We start from the raw sequence: 25,951 nt of genomic DNA on the forward strand, positions 1-25,951 counted from the left end.
TTCTATCGCTGGTCAGGGCACTAGATCCCATGTACTGCAACTAAAGATCCTGAGTGCGACAACTAAGACTCAGTGCAGCCGAAATAAACAAACATTAAAAAACAAACAAACAACGTGTGACAGGCAACCAAATGATTGTGCATCCCCTCAGACTCACAAGAAACCTCAAGAAAGCTGTGGCTGGTGATGGGTTTAGAATTGAGACATCCTGGGGACTTCACACGTGCTTAGACACGCTGGTGGGTTCTTGCCTTCGTTTCCTCATCTGCCAAACAGGGATCCTCAGAGTGAGGATTTAATGGATTTAACTCTACTCCAAGTTCAGCCGGTCAACCTACATGAGCCAGCCTCAGCTCCAGAGCCAAGACCTGCCAATGCTATTTTTAGCACAACAGAGTGAGAAAGACTCTAGACGCAGGGAGCAATGGATCCAAGCACAGATCAGGAGCCAGAAGCAAGGTTCAAATCCCAACTCTGTGGCTGACATACCATGTGACTTTGGGCAAGTGACTTAATGTCTCTGAATCTCCTTTCCTGATAACTACAAGGAGGGATAATGATAATACAGAAGGACTGATCAAAGTACCCAACTTGGGGACTTCCATGGTGGTCCAGTGGCTAAGCCTCCATGCTCCCAATGCAGGGGGCCTGGGTTCGATCCCTGGTCAGGGAACTAGATTCCACATTCCACAACTACGAGTTCTCATGCTGCAACTAAAGATCCTACATTCCACAATTAAAAGATCCTGAGTGATGCAACTAAGAGCTGGCACAGCCAAATAAAGTTGTTTTTAAGTCACTAAAAAAGCAACAAAAAAAGCACCTAACTCATCAACTATAAGGAACAAATAAATTCATCAATTATCTACACAATGCCTGATCTCTATTAATTACGATATTATCATGTGCTATTAGTGTCATGTGATTTCCCCATTAACCTCTAGGGTTCTGGTTTCAAGCATCTAACCTGTGATTCTCAGCCAGGAGCGACTCTGCCCTCCACGGTGCAGTGGGCAGTGTCTATAAACATTTCTGTTTGTCAAGCTGGGGAGGGGGGTGCTCTGGAGTCTAGTAGGTAGAGACCAGGGCTGCTGCTAAGCATCCTATGATACAGAGCACCCCCCCCACCCAGAACAGATAATTATCTTTGGCCTCAAATGTTAACAGTGCTGAGGTTGATAAATCCATACAGGGATGAAGGAGGTGTGTCTCCAGGAAACCTTTACCTCATTTGCAAATAAGGTGAGGAGGCTAGAATGAGATAAGCAAATACATGCCAACTGGTGCTTAGCAAGTGCTCAATAAACATTTGACATTATCTTGAGAACTTAAGTTGTTTAAAAATATAAACTATAATCAGTTTCACTGGAAGGATTAAATGCTCTGCTCCAGCACCTGGCAGACAACATCCTCTCAGATGATGACCTTGATTCCCACTTGCCCTCTAACTGCAGCACTCTAACAAGCAGAAAAGCTTGTCACACAAAGAAGGAAGAAGAAAGAAAGATAAAGCCATTTCAGAAGATGTAAGTAGTACCAACAAAATCTTCAGCATTAGGACTTTTAAATTATTCTTATTCATTCATGTACGTTCTGTTTCCAAAAGAGATGAGCAGTGGCTGAAAATATCAGGGTTGTGAGTTCCCTCCGCAAGGATTAAAGCCAGGGCCTTTTTAGTTGTATTCCCTTAAGTAAACGAGGGAGCAGATCTCCAGGGAGGCTCTTAGCGCCCTCCAGAAGTTCTGCCTGTGGCTGCAGGCAAGGCTGACAACGAACTCTAACCCCAAAGGCGAGCAGGAACCAAAAGCCTGCAAAAGTGTGGGGTCACACGGAGAACTCAAGTAGAGTCCATATTTCCCTTCTTAACAGATCAAGTTACAAAAAGTAAGAAGCAGCAGCCGGCAGGTGGTCTAGCAGAGCTCTCCCCCACTGAAGGCCTGCTGCAGGGAATTTACCAAGAACGCAGGGAAAGTGATTAGTTTTATAAGTGTGTATGTGTGTGTGTGTGTGTGTGTGTGTGTGTGTGTGTGTGTATACTCATGAAGTTAAAAAATAATAACTGGAAAAATGAGCCTTTAATTTCACCAAGTTTCCTTTGTTAATAAAACTTAAGTATTGAAGGTTTAATAGACATGTCTAAACCATGCTTCACCCAACCCTTCAGCGAGGCCTCTGCACACCACTTCGAAAATATAGCCAAATCTCCCCACTTATCTCCACTCCCATCTCCAGGGTTATCACCCTAGTCCATGAATTCTGAACAGGGGTAATGTGGCCCCCAAAAAATAGATCTTAGGGGCTGAAAAAAATCTTACTTTTTATATATTTAAAGGCCATATAGAGTATGTCATGGGACATACAATACTTTCAAATTTCATAAGGGTCCACTCTTAGATATAGAGCCCAAAGAACTGAAAACTTGCACTCAAACGACACCTCTAGGCAGCCCATTCACCACAGCCCAAAGACAGAAACAACCGAAATATCCAAGAGACAAACTAGCCATGGAGCAAAGGAATGAAGCTCGGACACCTGCTCCAACGTGGGTGACCTTGAAAACATCACATGAAGTGAGAGGAGCCAGACAGAAAGGTCACGTTTCACAGGATTTCACTGAAATGAAATGTCCGGAATGGGCACATTCATACAAATAGAATGCAGTCTGGTGGCTGGCAGGGGTGGGCTGAGAGAAGGATGGGGCAGGGGAGCCAGAGGGATGAGGAGGGGTGGCTTGGTAGATACGGGATTTGATTCTGCAGTGACAGAGAAGTTTTGGATCGAGTTAACAGTGGTGACTGCACAATATCACACAATGTTGTGACTGCAATAAATACCATTGAATTGTTGGCTTTGAAATGATCAATTCTCTGTTATGTGACTCTCACCTCCACTTAAAAAAGTTCACGGGAGGACAATTAGAAAGAAAGTGTCAAAAAAGGCTCCTTAGGGGGTGATAGTCAAAGGAAATTTAAAAAATGGTTGGGAAACACTGCCCGTACCTACCATTTCCACAGAGACCCTGAAAAGCTTCCCACTGGTCCCCCAACCAGCTGCCACCTCCGGGGGCACCTCCACCTAGCAGCTATGAGGCCCCTAAAATAAGGAAAGAGAACATCCAGGGACGTCCTGCCTGCCAGCATAAAAGCCAGCGACCTTTCCTCGTCTCTTTCTGGAATCTCCAGCCTCTTGTAGCCTCTTGTGCTTAGCCCCTCCAAGATCAAGTCTGCTCCTACCTCAAACCTTTACACTTTGAATTTCCCAGGAAAGACACCCTACCCCCTACCCACCACTCCCACTCAGACCATACTGGCTGGCAGTCCTCTATATTTGGGTCCAACACCACCTCCTTGAAGCCCTCCCTGCTGGCCCCACCTAAGGTGGCCCCAGAGGCCCTTTTGCCTTGAGAATACCAGCTCCACAAGCACAGGCTCCTTGCCAGCCTCTGACACTGCTAGGCACCTGAGACGACAGAATGAGTCGATATGTGAGATGATTAATTGAAGAATCAGGTCTCCATTTCTCTTCTCATGACTGTGGTCACAATAAGCAATAAAGAAATGATAATGACAATCAAAATGAAACCTCTCCCATACAAAGGTGCCAATATACACCATCTTCTCCATATTCTGCAGCTACCGAAGGCGTTCTGAGTGATTAAGCATCCAAGGGAGAAACGTGGATAAGTAGCCCACAGGAAAAATACAAAAGCTTAAGAAGCACATTTAGAGAGAAACTTGACTTGGATATAAATAAAGGTAAACTCAGCTAAAGAGGCACGAGATAAACAGATACAGTCTGTCTATTTATAGGCTCTGTCCTACAGCCTCTTCATCTGCATGGTACACTTGTTACAAAAAAATAACACCTTGGGCCTTCAGGGACTCTCTGCTCCCAATGAAGGGGGCCTGCGTTTGATCTCTGGTCAGGGTACTAGATCCCACATGCCTCAACTAAGAGTTTGCATGTGGCAACTAAAAAAAAAAAAAAACCCACATGCCACAACAAAGACTGAAGATCTAGCATGCTGCAACTAAAATCTGATGCAGTCAAATAAATAAATATTTTAAAAAATAAAAATGAAACATACAAGGCATACAAGGAATTCCCTGGCAGCCCAGTGGTGAAGACTCTGCATTTTCATTGCCAAGGGCCTGGGTGGGACCACAAGTCACAGAGTACAGCCAAAAAAGAAAAAGTGTGGAAAAAAGAGAGAGGTAAAATCAAGTGTACAGAAATGCCCCCACATGTGTGAATACTTTCCAAAAGCAGTCCCACATCCTTAAATGAATGCATATTTTTTTTTCCCTAGTAGTACATTCCATAGCCATAGAAACTTTGGAGAAAAACTGGAGCCCAGAATTCAAGGATTACAAAAAAAAAAAAAAAAAACCTTTAGCTTTTCTTGTATACCTTTCTCACCTGCTCTAATATTGCCTGGGTTTCATTCTGTTGTTTTAATTCTAACCAGGTGCATTTAGTCGTTTCATCGTTTTTTTTAAAAAAGTCAACTAGAGACATTTAGATTATGGACCACTTTGCTCTTTTTAAAATGCTCTTACTGTGGTTTTGTTGGGGGGGGGAGCATTAAAACGGGTGCAAAAATATATTTGTTAATATAAAAAATGTCATGAACTGAGAGGAATTCTGTATGATTCCAGTAGCATTCAATAGATATGTTCTTGAAGACTTTTACTCATGACCATCTAGAGAAACACGTGAAACACTAAGGTGGCCAAACATCCTCAGCACTGGGGGTTAGAAAGTGAGCCAGGTCTCTCTCTCCCCCTATATATATTTATACATAGCTGACATTAAGACAACAAGTTGATGCATCTGTTTAAAACATCTGCATTCGTATGATTTCATAAAATCTGCCTACTATTGATAATGAGAACTTTTGCTGATGTTTAATCACTAAGTCGTGTCCAACTCTTTTCAACCCCATGGACTGTAGCCCTCCAGAGTCCTCTGTCCACGGGATTTCCCAGGCAAAGGATACTGGAGTGGGTTGCCATCTCCTTCTCCAGGGGATTCTGCTGACCCAGGGAGGATCTGGGTCAATCTCCTGCATTGGCAGGCAGATTCTTTACCACTGATCCACCAGAGAAGCCCAATAAGTGCATGCAAATAAAATGATGTCAAAGACACATTGCTAAGTTGAAAGAAGCAAAAAGGTCAGTATGATCCCATTCTATCACACACACAAAAATAATTTTTATTATTGTCATCATCAACGTGATTATACACATTAAAAATCTGAAGGACCATTCAATTCTTAGTAGCTGTCACCTCTCAGGATGGAATAATGGACTATTTATTCTATAATGTTAAAATTTCAAAGGAATATTTTATATTCAGGGGGAATATAAACATTGAAGAGATTCAAACCTGAAGGCTGAGCAAAGATTTATCGCTGTTGAAAGTCAAAAGCATGGTAGCTAAATCTATGATTCCCAATGAGTACTGGAGAGGTGAGCATGCCCCTCCCACAGGGGATGTATGACAATGTCTGGAGATGTTCTGACCATGCTAACAGAGGGCAGGGGTGTGGACGGGCATCAAGTGGGTGGAGGTCAGGGAAGCCGCAGGACACAGGATAGCCCCACCACACAGAGCCATCCGGCCCAAAATGTCAGTAGTGCTGGGGTTGAGAAACCCTGCTTTAAATCACTCTAGACATTTTCAAAAGCAGAAAGACATTTGGAAATGCTCGTTTCAATTATGCCTTCAAATGGATGCCAATCCTTTTATAAAGCCATAAATCTTGCCCAAAGGAAGACCTAATTGCCTTTGAAGTCACAAATAATTTAATCGGATAATCTACTTTGATGTACAATTCACGAGTGCCGGCTAAAACACATCATTTATTATCTACATTTACAAAACCCCCGGTCTGTGCTAAGCGCCCTTTTGACTACATGAAACACAAGTGGTAGAATTAAATTAGAAAAAAAGGGCCCTTTCCTACCATGCACCCCAGCACTCTGGGTGGGGTAGCGGTGGAGGAGTTAATGATTCACACCTCAGCTCCTCTACTTACAGACCTTTGGAAGCAACCTATACATGCAAAGGGCTGCTGGCATCTTGCACCACCACTCTTGGTGGCTTGTTCAAAGGACCTACATAGCACAGATTCACTGGATGGTCTAGGACAGGATGGAAATGCTGTTCTGAATGGTTATTTAGTAACATGGAAAAGCTTCAGAACAGTTTTGTTTTTCTCAGTTCAGCTTTAGTCGCTCTGCTGTGTCCCACTCTTTGGGGCCCCATGGGCTGTGGCTCGCCAGGTTCCTCTGTCCATTGAATTCTCCAGGCAAGAATACCAGAGTGGGCAGCCATTCCCTTCTCCAGGGTATCTTTCCAACCCAGGGATTGAACTAGGGTATCCCACACTGCAGGCAGATTCTTTACCATCTGAGCCACCAGGGCAGCCCATTCAGAATACAAGGTTAAGTTAAATAGGTCTACACAAAAGAGGTGGTCCACGAAGCAAATAGTTCACAGATGCATTGGATGCAGCCTATAGTTTTTCTCATTTGTCTTGGTTTGTAAGATCCCACAGCGTGTGTGATCTTAGCATCCCAACAATGATTGAACCATGCCCCCTGTATTGGGATAGCAGAGCCTTAAATCACTAGACCACCAGGGAAGTCCCTTTGAGTTATTTTTAAAAATTGGAGATAATGTGTAAAAGCTGGGGTAGTCTGCATTTTAAAAAATATTTGGGATTTCTCTTGAACAACCAGAAATGTGGCAACACTGAGCCGACCTTCCCACTTGGCTAGAACCAGCAAGAGGAGAGGGCCACCAGTGACTTTAAAAAAGCACAGGTCTCTAGCTCAGCGCACCCATACAGGAAGAGTCAGCACTGCTTTGAGAAGCGTTACAGACACAAGCACCCATGAGTGCTTAAGTGATCGTGAAGACAAGCAGATTTCTGCTTCAATTCAGTCCCTATCACTTCCAATCCTTGCTTATTTCTGTATCTGCGTGATCCCCCGAAGTACTTGTTCTCAACTTGGCATATGATGTGTCAAGCAACACAGAAAAAAAGCTCAGGACGGGGAATTCCCTGGAAGTCCAGTACTTAGAACTCCTCGCATTCACTGCCAAGGTTCGATCCCTGGTCGAGGAACTAGGATCCAACACGCTGTGTGGTGCAGCCAAAAAAGAAAAAGTTCAGGAAACAATCTCTAAGGGCTGACTGTGGAAGGTGGGATTATCCCTGACTTTAGCTTTTGTAACTAACCATTGCTTTATGACAAATACGTGTTGATTTCACAGGGCAAAGTGTATACGAAACCATCTTCCTTTCTCCCTGGAATAACCCATGTGGAGCTGCAAGACCAAAGAACCACCATTAGCCCAGAGGTTGGTGAAAGCCAGGCCCCAGGATTCTTACCAGAATACATATTAATTGCAATTTTACATGCATAATTGCAATATGCACATAAAATGCAACAGGATCCTGCAAACAAAATACTGTCAAGGCATCAATTCTGGCCAGGAGGTCTAGATAGAGGAAGCAGGCAAAGCATGGAGAATATAAACTACTCTGACCCTTAACATGACAAGATTCCAGGAGTGAACAGCTTTTGGCTTACCAAAGTGCTCCTCGAAGACTAAAACCAGCCCGGAGGATTACAGGCACATGATTCTGAGCTCCTCAATGCCCTAAACAAAAGGAGGGTTTCTAAACTCTCATGAAGTTTTTATCTAATGATTTATTTCAATGTGTACTTTTATGCTGCAGGCTACAGTTTTTTCCCTGCTGAAACTAAAAACGTTTTGCAATCCTATGACAAGCTATTATTTTAATACAATCTTAGATAAAACACACAGTCTTGCCAAAAAAAAACCCACAGTCTTGCCTCACTTATATTCTCAATGATTATGGGGGCATTTCAATAAATATCCCGTGTTTCCTTCCACTAAATGCTATAATCACTGCCAACAGCAGAGGGCAGTGCGTGCAGGGCAAAGAAAGCCAGTCTCAGAATCTGTTTGCGGAACTCCCCCATTCTTCTCAGAGACCTCAATTTGCCTTCTGTAAAAGGAGGAGAGTGACTCAGAGTTTCTCTTGGTTTGGACCACATATTGGCAAACCAACCCATGTTGCCTGCAAGCTAAGAAGGGTGCTGTTCTTGTTTCGTCACTAAGTTGTGCCCAACTCTTTTTTTGACCCCATAGACTGTAGCCCACCAGGATCCTCTGTCCATGGGATTTCCCAGGCGAGAATATTGGAATGGGTTGCCATTTCCTTCTCCAGGGGATCTGCCCAACCCAAGAACTGAACCTGCATCTCCTGCACTGCAGGCAGATTCATTACCGCTGAGTCACTTGGGAAGCCAAGAAGGGTATTTACCACTTTTAAGTGGTTTAGGGGAGAAAAAAAGGATTCATAGCTCCTGAAAACATAAGTCATATGGAATTCAAATTTCAGTGTCACAGTCACATACTTACTGCCTATGGTTGTTTTAGTAACACAAACAAGGTGTTGAATAATTGCATAGCTGTGACAAGAGACCTACAAAGCCTAAAATGTTTACCACCTGGCTCCAGAAAGGGGACAGTTTCTAAGACTAAGATTTTTAATAAATACCTTCTCTTCCTACACTATCCATTGGCTGCCTAACTAATGATCAGCAAAATAACCCAGACACATACTAGCAAGCAGATTATGTTTTGGGAAACAGATTTTAAATTCTACTGAAATGGGGCATCTGCTAACTCACCACCTCAAAAGTCACTCAAATAATGAGGAACTTTGACAGGAATTCTGGCATCATTTCAACCTCTGCCCCTCTTAAGGGAAGAGAGAAGCTTAATTAAACCCATTATATATGTCCCTCATATTCCTCTGAAACTGTGTTTCCTCCTGAAATATGGTGTAGAAACATCCACAGTGGTTCATGGACCAACATGTTTTACAAGCTATGTGCTAATTTCATGTACATTAGCAAAAAAAAAAAAAAAAAAAACAGCAAGCAATTTAAACACATGAGCTTGTGTATTTTATTTAGCTCCACTGGATCTAATATTTAAGAACGTGATAAAACAGGTGGTACGTACACTATAGCAAAAAAAAAAATGGCAATTAAAGTTCAGGCAACAGTAATTCATGGGATTGCTGCTCATTAAAACACTTTCTCAACAGTAGGATTTCAATAGGAACTCAGAGTCTGAGGAGCTTGTGTGATTATACACCATATGTTGTTACTGGCTTAAATGAAATCATGTCACGGAATAAACGTAAGCCTTTAAGGACTCTGGTCAGAAATAAGGGGGCAAAGGGCAAGCTTTTTCTGAAGCTATGTCAACAGAAGTTATGTCACCCCAGAACAAAGCTCTTAAACTCAACCTTGAGTCCGTCAACCACATGGCTGGATCAGAACTGAAGAAGAGACTGCAACCTTTACTCTGAAGAATCAAAAGCTGTTGGTGATTAACTCTGCTCCACCTAGAGCCATTCAGAGAGCAGCTATAAGCAGTACTTGAAAATAAGCAGCCACCCAGAAAGAAGCCACAGCGTGAACCAAAACAAGTAGAAATCTTTTGAGTTCACCATTGATGAAGGCTTCATCATTTTATCTTCTGGGGATACTGATGTTCTCTTAACTGATGCCTGCTCCTCTTTTGGGATTTTTTTTTTTGGGGGGGGGTGCCATCCAGCTTGGGGAATCTTAGTTCCCCAACCAGGGATCGAACCCAGGCCCTAGCAGTGAGACCTTGGGGTCTGAACCACTGGACCACCAGGAAATTCCTGATGTCTGTTCCCTAAAAAGTTCTATGTGAAGGAGAGAAGGGAAAGGGGAAAGGAGGGAGGGAGGGAGAGGGGGTGATCTGAAAGGCTATCCAAGGGTAATGCTCTGGCCAGAAGTTTAAATAGTGGTGGTCCAACCTGTGGATGTGCTTTATTCATTCTGGGAAAATATCTTAAGACATTTTAAGCTGAACTTTCATAACTGGAGAGTCTACATAAAAAGGCAGAGTCCCCATTTCTCTATAAGAATGTTAAGACGTGAAAACCCTAAGTTCACATTTCTGGGCGGCAACCAGGGGCTAAAACCCTTGAGAATGGGGCATGTCCCCTGAGGCTCACAACAGTCTCCTCAGCCCAGAGCCTGCGGACTGCCTGCGTTCATCATCACGTTTCATGTAGAGCTTTACTTTTTTACCTATGCCTCTCAAAGATAGAATAAGAAAGAAGAAACAGTAAAGGCCACTTTTCAAGAAAAATGACAGTAAACTCATTTCCTTGTGGAAACCATAAAGTTCTCACAGGATTTTCTTTTTTTAAAAAAATATTTATTTAGCTACACCAGGTCTTAGTTGAGGCATGTGGGATCTAGTTCCCTGACCAGGGATCAAACCTGGGTCCCCTGCATTGGGAGCTCAGAGTCCCAGCCACTGGATCACCTGGGAAGCCCTCTCATAGGTTTTAACATGCAACTGAATTACGTCTGGATGGAAAAGAATTCAATTTAAGTCATCCTTGCTTTTGTAACAGTCAGCCAGCACCCCTCCTTTGCAACATCTCTCTGGATCCGTACCGGCATGGGGTGAGTGACTACCAGAATAAATAACAGAGCAGCCAACATTTTTGTAGCACTTATTATTTTAGGTACTATTCTAAACCCCTTATGTATATCGGCTCATTAATCCTCACAAGAAACACTGAGGCAGGGCCTATCCTGATGGCTGTGTTACAGGAGAGGAAACCAAGGCATGCGAGGGTCAGGCACCTTGCCTAAAGCCACAGAGCTAGTGAATGGCAGAGCTGGGACCTGCTCTGAGACCAGCATCCTCCTCCTCCTCCTCCACCTCCACTGCAGCGGCCAGGCTGCAAGATGCAACAAGACTGTTACACTGAGGGGGCGGCGGGGAGGAGGGGACTGGGACCATTCAAGAAGTGGGAGTGCTCTGCGCTCTCTGGGGAGAGAATATTCTTGTTTCCCTTACGTGTTTCTCTAGTAAATAATTTGAGTCTTCAGTCATGCGAGTATCTGGTTTTGATAGAAAAATACTGTTTCCATTAAAATAAAATTCTTGAGAAAGAAAAAAAAGGATTGCAGGAAGTTGTGATTCATCTCAGAGGCATTTGAACGAACTCTGAAGGATTTCTGGCCACCTCTGCCCACTTCTAGGAATGACCTCCAGCTGGCCTTTGGGGAACGCTTTTCTCACGTGTGGGACCGAGCTGCAGCCCACGGGATCGCAAAGAGGCAGACACGACGTAGCGACTGAACAAGGACAGCAAGAATCCCAATGGGTTTACTCACTTAAAATTTAAAACCGGCTCCACTGGGATCGAGGACCCCACCCCCCCCCAGCTCCCTCTGACTCTGTGATGCTCACCAGGCAGGCGGGGCCAGCCAGGCGACGCCCCAGTGAGAACCCGTGTGTCCCAGGGCCCCTGCGCCCTCTCCCCCCGGGGCTGACCTGTGCTCTTGTCCAGGAAGTCCATGGACTCCTCACTGGCGCTGAAGTGGCTGGACGTGGCCTTCTTCTCGGCGTCCTGCTCCACGTCGGAGCCTGTGTGCACGGAGGAGTTCGTGCTCATTGGGGAGCGCGGCATGTCGGACAAGGAGATCCTGCGGCCCGCGCCCCCGCTCAGCATGGGCTTGCTCATGAGGACCTTGGGCGACGCCGTCATGTCAAAGCTGAGCTTGACCTTCTCCTGCTTGTCCATCTTGGCGGCACCGGCGCCAGGGTTGGAGGGGTCGAGCAGCATTTGGTACTGGCTGTTGGGCGTGTAGGGTGTCCTGAATGGAGAGTAATTAAAAACCCCGAACTTTCGGCGGATGTTCTCCACGTAAACCTCCATCTCTTGCATTGCACTGTTGAAGATGCTTTTAGTCTTTTTCACAGAAAAAGGAATTTCTTTAGACATGAGGTAGCAATTATTTATTGGAACCCAGGCCCTGGGAGCACAAAAGAGAAAGGGAGTTTAAGTCAGCCTTGGTCGTTTCCAAGATTCTTAAAGTTTTCTTTTTTCTTTAACAAATTTGCTTGTGCAAGAACACTTAAGTTGAGATCTGCCCTCTTAACAAGTGTATCATACATTACTGCTGTGTCAACGGAAAAACAGCACAGCCTAAAAATTGAGAATTATGTTTTATTTGGCGGACAAAACTGAGGACCTTAGCCCATGACGCAGCCTCTCAGATCATGCTGAGAGACTGCTTCAAAGAGGCAAGGGAGGAGTCAGGATATACAGGAGTCTTTTTTTTGCAACAAAGACCAGGTAGCCAGAACTTCAAAAGATTCCTATTAAAGAAAACCAGACATCTCGTGTTACGGAATTCAGCATTTTTCTCAGTCTGGGAAGATGCAAGAGTCTGGGTTCACTGCAACCTTTCCTCTAACATGCACCTTGGCGATCTGGGGCTTTCTCAGCCTGAGTCCCCTCAGGATGGGGTGGCTGGGGGGAGGCTGCAGTGGCTGAGCGCTTGGCAGCTGGGTGCCCAATTGTCTCCATCCTAAGCCCCCTCAGGCCTCATCATCCGGGTGTCTGTACTGGCCTGATGGCAGTAATGTCCTTTGCTTACTGATAGAGCAGGCAACATTTTTCATCAACAGCCAGCTGTAGGCATATGCTGGTAAGGCAGCTCTCTAAAGCTTATTCACCTTTTCTAACTGAAACTTTTTATCTGTTAATCAGTAGTCTCCCTTTTTCCCTGTCCCCAGCCCCTGGCAACCACCATTCTACTCTGATTCTATGAACCTGACTATCTCAGATACCGCCTACAAATGGAATCATGCAGTATTTGTGGAACTGGCTTATTCCACTTTGCCGAAAGTCCCTCTGGTACAGCCATGAAGCTTCATCTTTAAGGCAGAACAGTATTCCACTGTATGTAGAGACCACATTTTCTTTATCCATTCATCTCTTGATGGTCATTTAGGTTGTTTCCAGAATGGTGTCTGTTTGTTTGTTCTTTCTTAACGCAAACCATACATCCTTGTGGATTTGCCAAGGTTCTTAAATACATATTCCATTTTTAAAAAATGACTTGGTTTGAATGGTTAATTAACAATCCACTTAACAGGCATGTTCTGTGACAAGGACTGAATGTGAACAAGTCACTCAGCTACATTAAAAGGCTCAACAGCTTAGTCAGTTTAATCCATTAAAAAAATAATAAATCCCCTTTGCCTCTGGGTTGGTAGAGAGTAAGAAAACAGTCTGGATCCTAGACCACACCTCCGAGAAGATAATTATTCCCCAAATCTCACTCTCATGCACTCAGACATAAAGAGGTTTCTTCTCTCTTTTAAAACTGTGATTCTACATGGGACTAGAAGGAAAGGTTAGAAAACCACAACCCCAAAAGGGGTGCATAGTTCTGAATGTGAGATAATTCACATGGAAAAAATGGGAAAAGAGCCTATTAGCCTTGGGGTATGGGCCCTTCAACTCTTGTTTCAAGCTAGTTCTGTCTTCCTACCATCAACCCTCACATCCTAGAGCACTCTGCAGAAATTCACTAGAACATGAGCTACTTTTCTGGAATCAGCCACCCAAGTGAAGGCAGGCAGGAGATGGAAACAAAACCACCATGCCCTGGGGAAGGCAAGAGTGGATATAAGCACATCTTGGGTGTGCCTTTGTGATACCTGACGCCCCTAGCTTCAACCCATTATGTAGATGGGAATCTGGTAGGAATGAGCGTTTCCAAGGAGACCTCAGGGATTTCATAGACCATAAGCTCAAGCCAGGTACAAAGCCATGGGGAGCAGTGGGGACAGCAGGTGGAAAACTCACACCCAGTTTAACGCAAGGACCCCCTACTCAGGTGCTATCAAACTGCCTCGGGAATTAGGACCCAACACCAAGTCTTCCAAAATTTTAAAGTAGAAAATATAACCTTTTTATCTTCTCTTTTACCTAAATGTTAACAGCATCTCATTCCTATTTATTAAAAGAAAACCAGCAGAGAGAAACAAAGCCTGGCCGTGGGGCAGAGTCCAGGGCACAGGCTGGCGGCCCGCAGCTCACAGCTCTTGGTGATGCTAGGTCACGATGCACATGAACACGGAACCCCTCAAAATACCCACCTGCACCCTCAGAGTGCTGGAAACCACCCACTTCTCATCCGTTCCCACTCACTGCTGTCATTCTGCAGAGGCCCGAGGAACCAAAGGTGCAGCCAGGCAGAACGAGGGCTGGGCAGGAGCCAGATGCCCCCAGGGCCAGCGTCTGTGGGGCCTCCAGAGCTTTCAGCCGGGTGGGCAGGAGTTAGGACCAAAACGGGGCTCTAAGGAGCAGCGGGGAGCTCCAGGCGGCCCCGACAGCTGACGACCCTTCTCTGGGCCAGCCTCCCCTCCGTCGGTGAGGTGCAGGATGAGCCCCTACCTGGAGGGATGCTGGGGAGACGCACCTGACCGGTCCCCTGCATCCCCAGGAGCTGACCAGCCACAGTCACTGGGATTGCACCTTCTCCCACTTTTGTCTGGAATTGGTGCCTTAAGTTCCATGAAGTTACTTTACAAGTGATTTCAGAAAAGGGTTTCTTTTTCTTAAAGAAGACCCAGGAAATACTGAAAGGGATATCCTATTTGCTTAGTGACAGGAAGTCTCTGGGAGGCTATGTCTTGAGAGGCAACAGTCACACAGCCGAACTACTTCCTAGTTCTGGGCCTTGGTTTTCCTATCAATGAAATGGGGATAAAAGCAGCTTCTATAAAAAAAGCACTTAAAACAACGTCAGCTGCCACAGTAGCATTCACTTGACCCGGCACACGGCACACACTGAAAACATGTTTCTTTGAATGAATAAATGAATAAAGGAATTTCAGAAAGCTTCCCCAAAAAAATGGTCAAAATCAAAATATAATACTTGCCATCAAACCCAGAACCATCTCCGCTAATTTCCATCTTGTCTCCTATCAATGGACTGCTAAGATTCCTGGTAAGTGACTTTGCAGATTACTTTGAAATTCATTTTTTTCCTTCCAAGATGACAAGCAAACTTTCACAAGGAGCAATTATTTCAGATTCTGCTGTTGTTTCAAATGATAAACTGTATTTTCTGTATGTTCTGTGGGTGGGTATAATTTTCAAAATATGTCTTTTAAATATACACACACACACTTTCCCAGCCTGCCTGCTAGGGCTCTGGCGGGGGGAGGGGGGGGTGCCTCATTTAATCACAACATAACTTGCTAAAAGAGAACCGGAGATATTTAACCGTGCTCATCTCCGTCTACCTGTTGTTCTAAAGCAGGTGCGGGGCCGCGCTCTGCAGAGAGCCGCTATTAGCTAGAATAATTCACATCGCTGAAGGGGGAGGGGGGAGGCAGGAAGGCTAGAAGGGAGGGCTCCTACCTGTCAAAACAGCAACCCCTTATAATTTCCCATTTTAGCTCCACATAAAAAGGAACAGGAGGGGACTACCCCACACGACGATGGGAGATACATTTACCAGCAGTCTGGGGAAATGCTTCTGATCCCTGAAAGCATTATTTTGAAAAGCAATTTGTGCAGTGATTTAATTTACTGCAGGAGAAAAAAAACAAAAAAGAACAGCAGAGCTTAAAAGAGCCGTGGAACCTATGCCCATGCCGGCTGTATCCACAAAATCACAAAAGCAAGATCCTTTCCAACCTACCTGAAAAAACGGAAGCTGGTGCACAATCAGGCTTCACACAGCCCAGGCCAGTATTTTTAAAGTACAAGATCATTAGTGGGTATCACGACGATCAAATAATAGCCGTGCCCCCCGCCCCTTCCCACATTCATTGGCAGGATCAAAGGCTCACTCAGAGCTACGCGTCTGAAGTCCGTGTTTAACTCCCACCTGTCGTGTTGTCCAAAGAAACGGGCATCCACCTGCCCATCCTTATCCCTCAGAGCTTTTGCAGGCCAGAATGGAAACCCCTTCAGTTTTGCCCAAACCAAAGGATGTGGATTGCTCTAGGAAAAGAAAAACAAAATCCCGAGTTTGTACGTATTCAACAGCAAGACCCATATATAAAGCTCGGTAGGTGAGGGAGCGGTGAGACAGGACGTGAAGTGAAAGAGGATAGCTTCAAGCAGGGTCTGTCTCCCCAAGAAGTAGTCCCCAGATGCATAGCCAGTAAGCCTGGCCAAGGCTGGGAGAGGGGTCAAACGAGGAAACCGAGAAGTGAGTGCTGACAAAACCAGGCTTGAATCCTGGCTATGCCGCTACTACTTGGAGGGCAAGTGAGCAAGAGATTGACCCTTTCTGGGCAACACGGGGACAGTAATACCTACACTCTCCATTAAGTTGGAGGGTTAAATGCACATGATATCCAACACAGAATAACAGGCAGCACTAGGTACCTTTATTCCTCATCAAGTGCTATTCAAAGGGTTAACTATTCAGATATTTATCTCCAAAGGCAGGAAAAGCTATCAACTGTGTTTTGATTCTCCACTCTCATGACAAGTCTTGCTGCCCAATCCCCTCCACCCCCACGCTCATACTCCCAGCTCTCTCTGCAAAGCACCAGTTTGGAAAATGTAGATCCCTGGAGGCAACCAACGGTGACGTTCTCTCCCTACCCCCAACCCATCCTCAAGAACCATGGTTTCATATATAAAATAGACAGCTAGTGGGAAGATGCCTTATAACACAGGGAGCTCAACCTGGTGTTCTGTGACAACCTGCAGGGGCAGGATGAGGTGTGAGGTGGGAGGGAGGTTCAAGAAAGAGGAGACATATGTACACCTATGACTGACTCACGCTGGGGTATGGTAGAGACCCACACAACAATGTAAAGCAATTATCTTCCAATTAAAATAGATGTTTTTAAAAAAAGGGAAATCCAGACAACCCTGTATCTTCCTGTTCTTTCCTGAGCTCTGACTATGTCAGTGTTGATTAAATCGTTGATTAAATCTTAAAGGGAAAAAAAAAAAAGAACCATGGTTTGGTGAGATCATGAAGTTAATCCTGGAAGGGGTTTCCAAACCTCTTAAAATAGACGCAGGTGATTTTTAAGTAACATACTCATTTATCACTACTGGTTCACTATCTGAATGATAGTGTGTGTCTATTGGTGTGTCTTTCTTCTGATGAGTTTTTCTTTTATTCTGCATCCTGCTGTTTTCAAGGACTAACAGAGCCCGTCAATCATGATACTTTGAACTTTTAGCCAACGAGGTTTATCCCACCTGGATTACTCCCTTTCTGACTATAACTGTATCAGCACGAAAATTATCTAAAAACATCATCTGAAAGTTCCATCCAGTAAGCCACCTGGAGAAAGCTGTTCTGGGTCATCCAAGGCAGAGAGTTCAGTAAACAAAGAAAGAAAAGGAAACCCAACTTACACAAGGCTCACAAAACCAGTTATCTCGTTTTTGGCAGGCAGCTAGATAACACTCTGGACAAACTTCAATTTCATTCATCTGTAAAGCAAAAAGGTGTTAAAAAAAAAAGGTCACTCCCAAGGGCCTTATATCTGCAAGTCCTCAAGAAATACATGACGATACTGGCAGGTAAGGTTAGCTAAACTAAGTGCCATGGTGGGGAACACTCTGGACATTAATCGAACTATTTCTCACCAACCTTGATGTGTTCACCTAGCCCAAGCCATCATCATCTCTTTCTGAACCGTGTCTCCCAGCTTCCTAATTTGGTCCATTCCCCACATATATGGAACAGCCCGAGCCCAGCCCAGGAGGTTCATTTCATCCACACCATCAAAACTAGGGGATATTTTTCCAGGACACCTGGGCCATTCTTGGAGAAATTCAGGACATTTCCTGCAAATAACGTCAAATGCAAACACCTGCCACAAGAAGACCAAAAGGGAAGAAGGGGTCGGCCTTTGCGCGACAGTGACGCGAGACGGCAGCCACCACGGCCCGGACAATTATGAAGACCAAATATATAGCCTTAAAATGAAACGTGGACCTAAATACCCAGGAGCACCCGCCTTTGTGAGACTTGTAACAAAAATTAATATGAACGGAGCTGATAGTTCTAACGGAGTGGTGGACCCAAGAGCCGTTGCAGCGCTAGCAAAATGGCAGAATTCATATAGCATCAAAGCTGTCCTGCAAGAGCTTCGGCGCCTAATGATGTCTAAAGAAAATACGAAACTCCCTCAGCCACCTGAAGGACAGTGCTACAGCAATTAATCAAAAAGAAAAACCACAGGCCCTCCCCTGCCCCCCATTCGATTTAGCCAGTCTTCATTTTCCACCATAATAAATTTTCCAGATACATCTTGTAGACCTCAAAGTACTAGAAAGAAAGCTCCCATTCAAAGGCAGTTTATCTTAAGATACTGTAAATGATACTAATTTTTTTTGTCCATTTGAAATATATAAGTTGTGCTATTACAAAAGAAGACGACAAAGACTAAAAGGGACCCAAGGAAATGCCACAGTGTGAGACTGTGGGGCAAAGAAATCATAAACGCTATGCTACATGCAGTGCCTGACCACCAGTCAAGGCTGAAAAAAATCCTCTCTCTCAGATCACAGATAAGGTAAGGGTGTTATTTCATCACATACTAGGGTCCCCTCTGTTGCTTTTACTTTCCTCGAAGACAAAAGACGCTGTGTCTGTGCATCAACAAATTCTCAAATCTCCACAACTACCCTCGGACAATTCCACCAATGGGAACATCAATCACCCAACCCATCATTCCAGGTACACTTAAAAGGGGACAGTGGGAAACACATACCTCATGCTCACAGATTTTGATGACTACTTTTGCAATTTGCGTCAATTTGTGATTTCCTAAGGGAATAAGACAATAGGGTTAATTCAAATGGAAACACAGAAACACCTTAGAATTTATACCTATAGAGCCTTAGGACTTATACCTCTATTAACAACCTTTTCACTTGCTTTCCCTTGGGAGTAACCCTTTAAAGGTTAAAAACCAGACATGTCTGGCTTCTAACATCAGTTCAGATGATTTTTCCCAGGAACCAACCTTTGGTGCTGAGATACTCCCTGAAAGGTGACAATGTGTAATGGTTCCCCAACAGTTCACAAGTTAATATTTGAAAGATGCTTTTATAATCTCAAGGCCCACATTAGTGGAAAGGAGCCTTCTGGACTTCCCCAGTAGTCCAGTGATAGAGTCCGCATGCCAATGCAAGGGACGCAGGTTTGATCCCTGGTCCAGGAAAATTACATGAGTAACTAAGCCCACACACCACAACTACTGAGCCCAAGCTCCTTAGAGCCCATGCTCTGCAACGAAAGAAGTCACCACAATGAGAAGCCCATGCATCTCAACCAGAGAGCAGCCCCTGCTCTCTGAAACCAGAGAAAAGCCCTCGCAGCAACAAAGACCCAGCAGAGCCATAAATAAATAAATACATAAGCAAAGGCGCCTTCTTCTGCCCATTGGCCCAGACCCTAACCCAAAAAGAAGAGTCCGGGGAAAAGAAAACATTTAATTGACTAATTCCAGTGTGCCTGGTGCAATGAACTCAACTCCTTAAAAAATCCTTATTAGGAAGCAAGCATGAATGGTCTCATTTCACCTAAGAGTAAACGGAGGTTCAGGAGTCATCACATATATGAGATCACTGAGCTAATGAATTGAGGTTATGGCTCCAGGTCCAACTCTTTTTTTTTTTTTTTAAATATTATTTTATTAGTTGGAGGCCAATCACTTCACAACATTTCAGTGGGTTTTGTCATACATTGACATGAATCAGCCATATAGTTACACGTATTCCCCATCCCGATCCCCCCTCCCACCTCCCTCCCCACCCGACTCCTCAGGGTCCTCCCAGTGCACCAGGCCCGAGCACTTGACTCATGCATCCAGGTCCAACTCTTAATCACTCACCTTTGCACTAAACCAGAGAACAAGAAGGTCAAAAAGCCATGTTGTATTGAACAGTATGTTTTTAGAAATTGTAACTTTGGGGGTAAAAGATTTCACACACACAAATACCTAGGTTTCTGACATGTCTGAAAACTCAGAAGATCAGAAAACTCTGTATCCAATAAACCACTGGAGTGCCCACTGGCGACCTCTCCAGAGTGGGTACGAGTTCCCTGCTGTCTACAGTCTCCAGCTCCCCCCACTGGTCATCCTCGCTTATTCTACTGTTTTTCTGCTACCTGGCTCCATTCACTTGTTTATATGATCTTACTGGCCTTTCTCTGTATTTGAGTTTATAACCTTGACACAAATTTCCAATGCCTAGATACATATCTTTCTCCCATCCCTGCATCCTCAGCCCTGCAAACACGTTAGTAATGCAAAATATGTACTTTAAGCAGATAGTCAGCCACTCATATTTCTTTCTTCAAACATCAGCTAACAACAGTCTACGCTAGGCTCAAGCATGTATAGGAAACAAGATCTGCCCTTAAAGAGCTTACACCCTGGTGAGCAACTCAAAATTTAAAAAGCACCATCAGGAAAGTGTGATACATACTGTCATGCTGAAGGACAGGTACAGAGAGCCCTTAACAAAAGTATGTAATATGGTCTAGGTCACAAAGGAAAACTCAGGACTGAAAGTCTGAGACTGAAGGACAAGGAAAAATCATCAAGGCAAAGACAGAGGAGTGTTTCAGCAGGGGACCAGGGGAGCAGGATGGCGCAGGACACGCTTAAAGAACTACGGCAAGAAGGCAGACAGGATTATGGGAGAAGGTAAGGCAATGGGAAAGGTGTGCATGGAAGAGATTTTTAACGGGAAGTCTCCCCCAATCTGTCCAGAAGGCTTAATCCACAAAAACATAACAAAACTTTATCCAGAATCAAAAGAAGTCCTAAAACTCAATAATAAAAAACAATTCAATTTTTGAAATGAACAAAAGATCTAAATTGATGTCTTACCAACAAAAGATGGATAAATGACTAATAAGCACAAAAGATACTCAATACCTACTCATTAGAGACAGATAAAACAGCCATTGCATAACACTTCATGCCTTCAAGAACAGCTACAGTTAAAAAGAGACAATATCAAATGCTGGCAATGATGCGGCACAACAAAAACTCTCACATACACTGCTAGAAGGAGTGTAAAATAATACAACCAACCGATGAAAGAGTTTGGTAAAATTTCTTATAATTTAAATACAAACCTACTCAATGATCTAGCAATACCACTCTTGGGTATTCATCCAAGAGAAATGACAGCCTATGTCCACACAAAGACTTCTATAAGAATGTTCACAGGGGGCTTTATTCATAATAGCCGAAAACTGAAAACAATACAAATATCCATCAATATCAGCAAAGGGAATGGATATTGTATATTGACACGGTATTGATACCACTCCACAGGAAGAAGAAACAAAGCAATAACGCATACAACAGAAGTGAATCCCAGAAATATTACACTCTGTCAACACAGTAAAGACTCCACTGATATGAAATCATAGAATATGGAGAATTAGTTCTCAGTTATAGAAAACAGAAGTTCCTTTTGAGGAGTGGGGATTTAGTGAAGAGCGGCAACTGGGATATAATAGGGTGATAGAAATGTTTCAGGGTCTTCTTTGTGGTTGGAGTTGCAGAGGTGGAACATGTTTGTCAGATTCATGGAATGTATCTGTAAAATCTGTGCTTTCTGTTTTATATAATTATTCCTCCATTAAAAAGGACAGGGAGGCCTTCCCTGATGATATATAATGGTTAAGACTGTGTGCCCATGCAGGGAACACGGGTTCAATCCCAGATGCCACATGCCATGGACTTCCTAAGCCCATGCACCACAACTAAAGCCTGACCGCTTAGAGCCTATTCTCAGCAACAAGAGAAGCCACCGAGATGAGAACCCCATCCATGACAGCGAAGAGTAGCCCCCACTCACCGGAACTAGAGGAAGCCCACATGCAGCAGCAAAGACCCAGAGCAACCAAAGATAAATAATTAAGTGTTTTTTAAAAATTAAGAGGACAGGTAAAAGCATCATATAATCACAAGCAACAGTGGATATCCACTCACCCTAAAATGCATGTAGTCACCGCCCCCTATTCACACATATTAGCAATCTACATGTAACTTTCTTCAGCTCTGGGTTCTGATGCATGAAAAAAGATCCTGATTTTTTTTTTTCTTTTTTAATGAAAGGCAGAAGAACAGGCAACACACAGCATACTCTCTTTTCTAAGAGTCATCTAAGCCACTCACCCCCATTATAAATGATGCAGTTGTGCAAAATCCATTTTGCATCAGCCAAGAAGGCTTCTGTGCAGCCATACATTTTCTTTTTAGCATTCTGGGGAGAAAAGCCACAGAAAATAATCACCAGTGAGTCTCTATAAGCCACAGCCCATAACACCTGCGTCCCCACATAATTTTCCTAGCAGTCATTTGCCAAATTAATTAATGCTTTTACTCATTTCCCAAGATGCTATTACAGTTGAGATCTATAACTCTATAAAAATGCATTCAATGAATTCATCACACTAACCTGAATTTTCTCATCTTATAGCACTGTCGTTTATCAGGCAGCTTCCTCCAATGAACCAGAGTATTTTATATATTTACACATTTATTATTAATTGTACAGTCTCCCACAAGCCTCATAGTTGAAAACTCAATGAAGCCATTTTTATCCCCATTTTACAGACAGGGAAACTGAGATATAGTAATGTTAAAGAACTAATCCAAAGTTCCAAAGCTATTAATTTATGAAATTAGGACTCCAACCTCATCTTTTTGCGATGTCTTTTTTTTTTTTTTTTTAAACACCGTAAGGGTATGAGCAGTTTTCCAAAGCAGGCTGAATTTACTGTTTGGAGGTTGGGAGAGAGGGTCCATCAATACACACAATATAATGTTTTTTCCTCATTCATGCTTTTCTTTAAGAATATTTTGGTGCCAAAAATTTGAAAATCAGCACCAAGATGACAGACATTTTAGATGTAGTCTAAAATGCTACCAGTGTAATTTTCAGCATGGAATTTCAGTTTGAACCTTTGAAAACCAGGGTTAGTCACTACAGAAATACCCTTCTCCGTGAAATAACTCAAGCTCTAAGAAGCCACATGTTTACCGCTAACATGAAGATTTCCCAGGTACTTAATTTTCTCTACTTCCTTCCTGCTGCTCTCATTAACACCTCCAAAAGAAAGAGAAGAGTAAACCCCAAATCAATCAAATCACTAATGTTTAGAAGCTGTAACTTTCTCAGATAAAAGGCTAGAATCACCAGCAGAAATAATATTTGGCGCTAAGCAGCGGGTTTCAACACCCACTGTAATCCCTGGGAAAATGTTACAAAGAAGTTAGGGGAATGAGCGTTCTTCCATCCAAATAAAAGTGGCAGGGGAAACACAGAGGAGCCATCTAACTTGAGACAGGGCGTGGGAAGTGAGGGAAGCCTTGAGTCATCTCAACAGCTGTGGGCTCTTTGATGGAAGCCCACCTTTTCCAACGTACAAAGGTCCATTGGGTGGAAGATGTATTCTGCATAGTCAGGATGTTGCTCCAACGGGACAGGCTTCTGAAATGCATCTGTCTGTAAAAGAAAGGATGCATACACAAAAACACAAACCCAAAAAAAAAAAAAAAAAACACAAACCCGTCACTGCTACAGAAGACCGCAAGCATTAACACCTACAAACTACTTCAACAATGGAGACATCTTTCCAGAAAATACAGTTCTAAAACTTTCTACAAAACAGACCCTTGAAAAGCTCCAAAGTGGTTTACCCTCTAATTCTGCCTGTTTATCAATAATCATGGACCCAGCTGTGTTCCAGTTTTGTCATCTGTTCAGTTTTCAGTATATACTCAAATAACAGGTCCAGGCCTCTTCAATTAAGATTGACAAGAACAACGGGCTATCAGTTACTTTAGACCTCAACTCTAAAGGAGGCTTGTCTGTAGTACACTGCAAATGCCCATAATTGAAACTGACTGGGGGTGAAATTTGGCTACAACTAGAGATGACATGCCAAATAAAGTTCCCCTAAGTGCCAGCAAGTTCCAAGCACTTTCTCCTTGGAAGCAAAGTTATGACCAACCTAGACAGCATATTAAAAAGCAGAGACATTACTTTGCCAACAAAGGTCCTTCTAGTCAAGGCTATGGTTTTTCCAGTGGTCATGTATGGATGTGAGAGTTGGACTATCAAGAAAGTTGAGCACCGAAAAACTGAAGCTTTTGAACTGGGGTGTTGGAGAAGGCTCTTGAGAGTCCCTTGGACTGCAAGGAGATCCAACCAGTCCATCCTAAAGGAGATCGATCCTGGGTATTCATTGGAAGGACTGATGTTGAAGTTGAAACTCCAATACTTTGGCCACCTGATGCAAAGAGCTGACTCATTGGAAAAGACCCTGATGCTGGGAAAGATTGAAGACAGGAGAAGGGGACGATAGAGGATGAGATGGTTGGATGGCATCACCGACACAATGGACATGGGTTTGGGTGGATTCCGGGAGTTGGTGACGGACAGGGAGGCCTGGCGTGCTGCGGTTCATGGGGTCGCAAAGAGTCGGACACAACTGAGCGACTGAACTGAAGTGCCAACAGATGTTTTACACATGGGTGGAAATCTTAGTGAGATTTTGCTCCTCTTCTAAGGAGCCAAATTACTTTCAACACAGGGACTACGTAAAGCAGTGGTCCCCAACCTTTTCGGCACCAGGGACCAGTTTTGTAGAAGGCCATTTTTCCACGAACTGGGGTGAGGTAAAGGTTTTGAGATGATTCAAGCTCATTACAATTTTGCACACTTTATTTCCAACCTAATGCCGCTGCTGATCTGACAGGTGTACCAGTCCGTGACCTGGAGGTTGGGTCCCCTGGTGTAAAGGTTTTGTATCTTAGTCCACTTTTTTAAGCCCTATTTGAATCAGTTCAAAATGCTAGGCTGGGTTTGTCAATGGGTACTATTTATTTATCAATAAAAAAAAAACATAGGGAATTCCCAGTGGTTAGGACTCAGTGCTCTCACTGCTCTCCCTTGTCAAGGAACTATGACCAGGAACACACATAAACAGTTTATACAGACACACACACACATATAGATAAGATTTAATTAACGACCAAATTGTGCTCAAGCAAGGCATGTGAATGGATTACCATTTGCAGTTATCCAAGCTCTTTCTCATCCAGAATAAGTTTGGCTTTGTCAGTTTAAAAGATGCTTCCATAAAATCAGCAAGTTTCTGCCCTGATTTTGTAACAAACAATTTAGGTAAGAAATTAACACCTTCTTTGATTTTTCTTTTTGGTTTATAATTCTACAGTGTTGAAAAATCGAAATAAATCAATTCTTCTTGTCAAAGTTTGGTGTTTTATTTTTAATGAGGCTATATACTTTTGCTTCCGTTGATGGGGTTTTCGTGAAAGAGACAGGTTCCCAATTTAGCAACACCCAATGGGCATGCTCTGAACTTTTTCCATCATGATATCAAATTTCAGAATATAATCTCAAAACTAAAGTTTCTACATTTTTAAAGAAATTAAACCACACTGGCTACTAAAAGCATTCAGATTTTGTATTTCCATATATTCCTTTGACTTAGAAAGCAAAGTCTGAAGAGTTTCATAAAGGGTCACCACTAGCCCATCTGGTGCCTTTGTGTAAATCTACCAAAGAACTCTACCAAAGAATCCAAATTTCTGTAGGAAAAATGTCTTAACATTGATAAACTTGTCATAAAGTATTATTTTTTAAAAACAAAGTATGTTACTGCCATCTTTCTGACAACTGTGCAAAAAACTACAAAATGACAGCAATGATATAACGGGGACTCTTTGAGAGAAACCACTTTAAAGTTCACAGCTTGCCAGCTGAACACGGCAGGCCTGCTTTCACACAGATTTTCCTAAGGACAAAGGCTGCACATCAAATCCCAATTCAAACTTAAAGAAACTAAGCAAATCCTCACCCTTTACAGGAATCTCACTGGTTGAGTTTTACTTGACGGCTCCCTCATTAGACCCTGATTACAAATAAACTGGGTTGCACTCAGCTCTCTCATTGAAATGGAATTTTTACAACTCCCCCATATCAAGTGTGGTCTGAGGT

The 25,951-nt window shown here is 43.4% G+C and overlaps 1 protein-coding gene and 1 pseudogene across 9 annotated transcripts in view; one reads left to right on the forward strand and one right to left on the reverse strand.

Annotated features, from left to right (window-relative positions):
- Nucleotides 1-25,951, reverse strand: part of ZMYND8 (zinc finger MYND-type containing 8) — a 115,485-nt gene that overhangs the window by 39,506 nt on the left and 50,028 nt on the right. For all 9 annotated transcript variants that reach the window (XM_065922123.1, XM_065922121.1, XM_065922122.1 and 6 more), the window contains 6 exons: nt 23,339-23,431; nt 22,099-22,186; nt 18,667-18,722; nt 17,303-17,380; nt 15,804-15,919; nt 11,443-11,924 (listed from right to left, as the gene is read on the reverse strand). In XM_065922123.1, coding sequence (XP_065778195.1) covers nt 11,443-11,924; nt 15,804-15,919; nt 17,303-17,380; nt 18,667-18,722; nt 22,099-22,186; nt 23,339-23,431 — 913 coding nt within the window. The remainder of the gene's footprint in view (nt 1-11,442; nt 11,925-15,803; nt 15,920-17,302; nt 17,381-18,666; nt 18,723-22,098; nt 22,187-23,338; nt 23,432-25,951) is intronic.
- On the forward strand, nt 17,455-18,260 carry LOC136159006 (ubiquitin-conjugating enzyme E2 variant 1 pseudogene; annotated as a pseudogene).

Source organism: Muntiacus reevesi, chromosome 2 (assembly GCF_963930625.1).
Source record: "Muntiacus reevesi chromosome 2, mMunRee1.1, whole genome shotgun sequence".
NCBI lineage: Eukaryota > Metazoa > Chordata > Mammalia > Artiodactyla > Cervidae > Muntiacus > Muntiacus reevesi.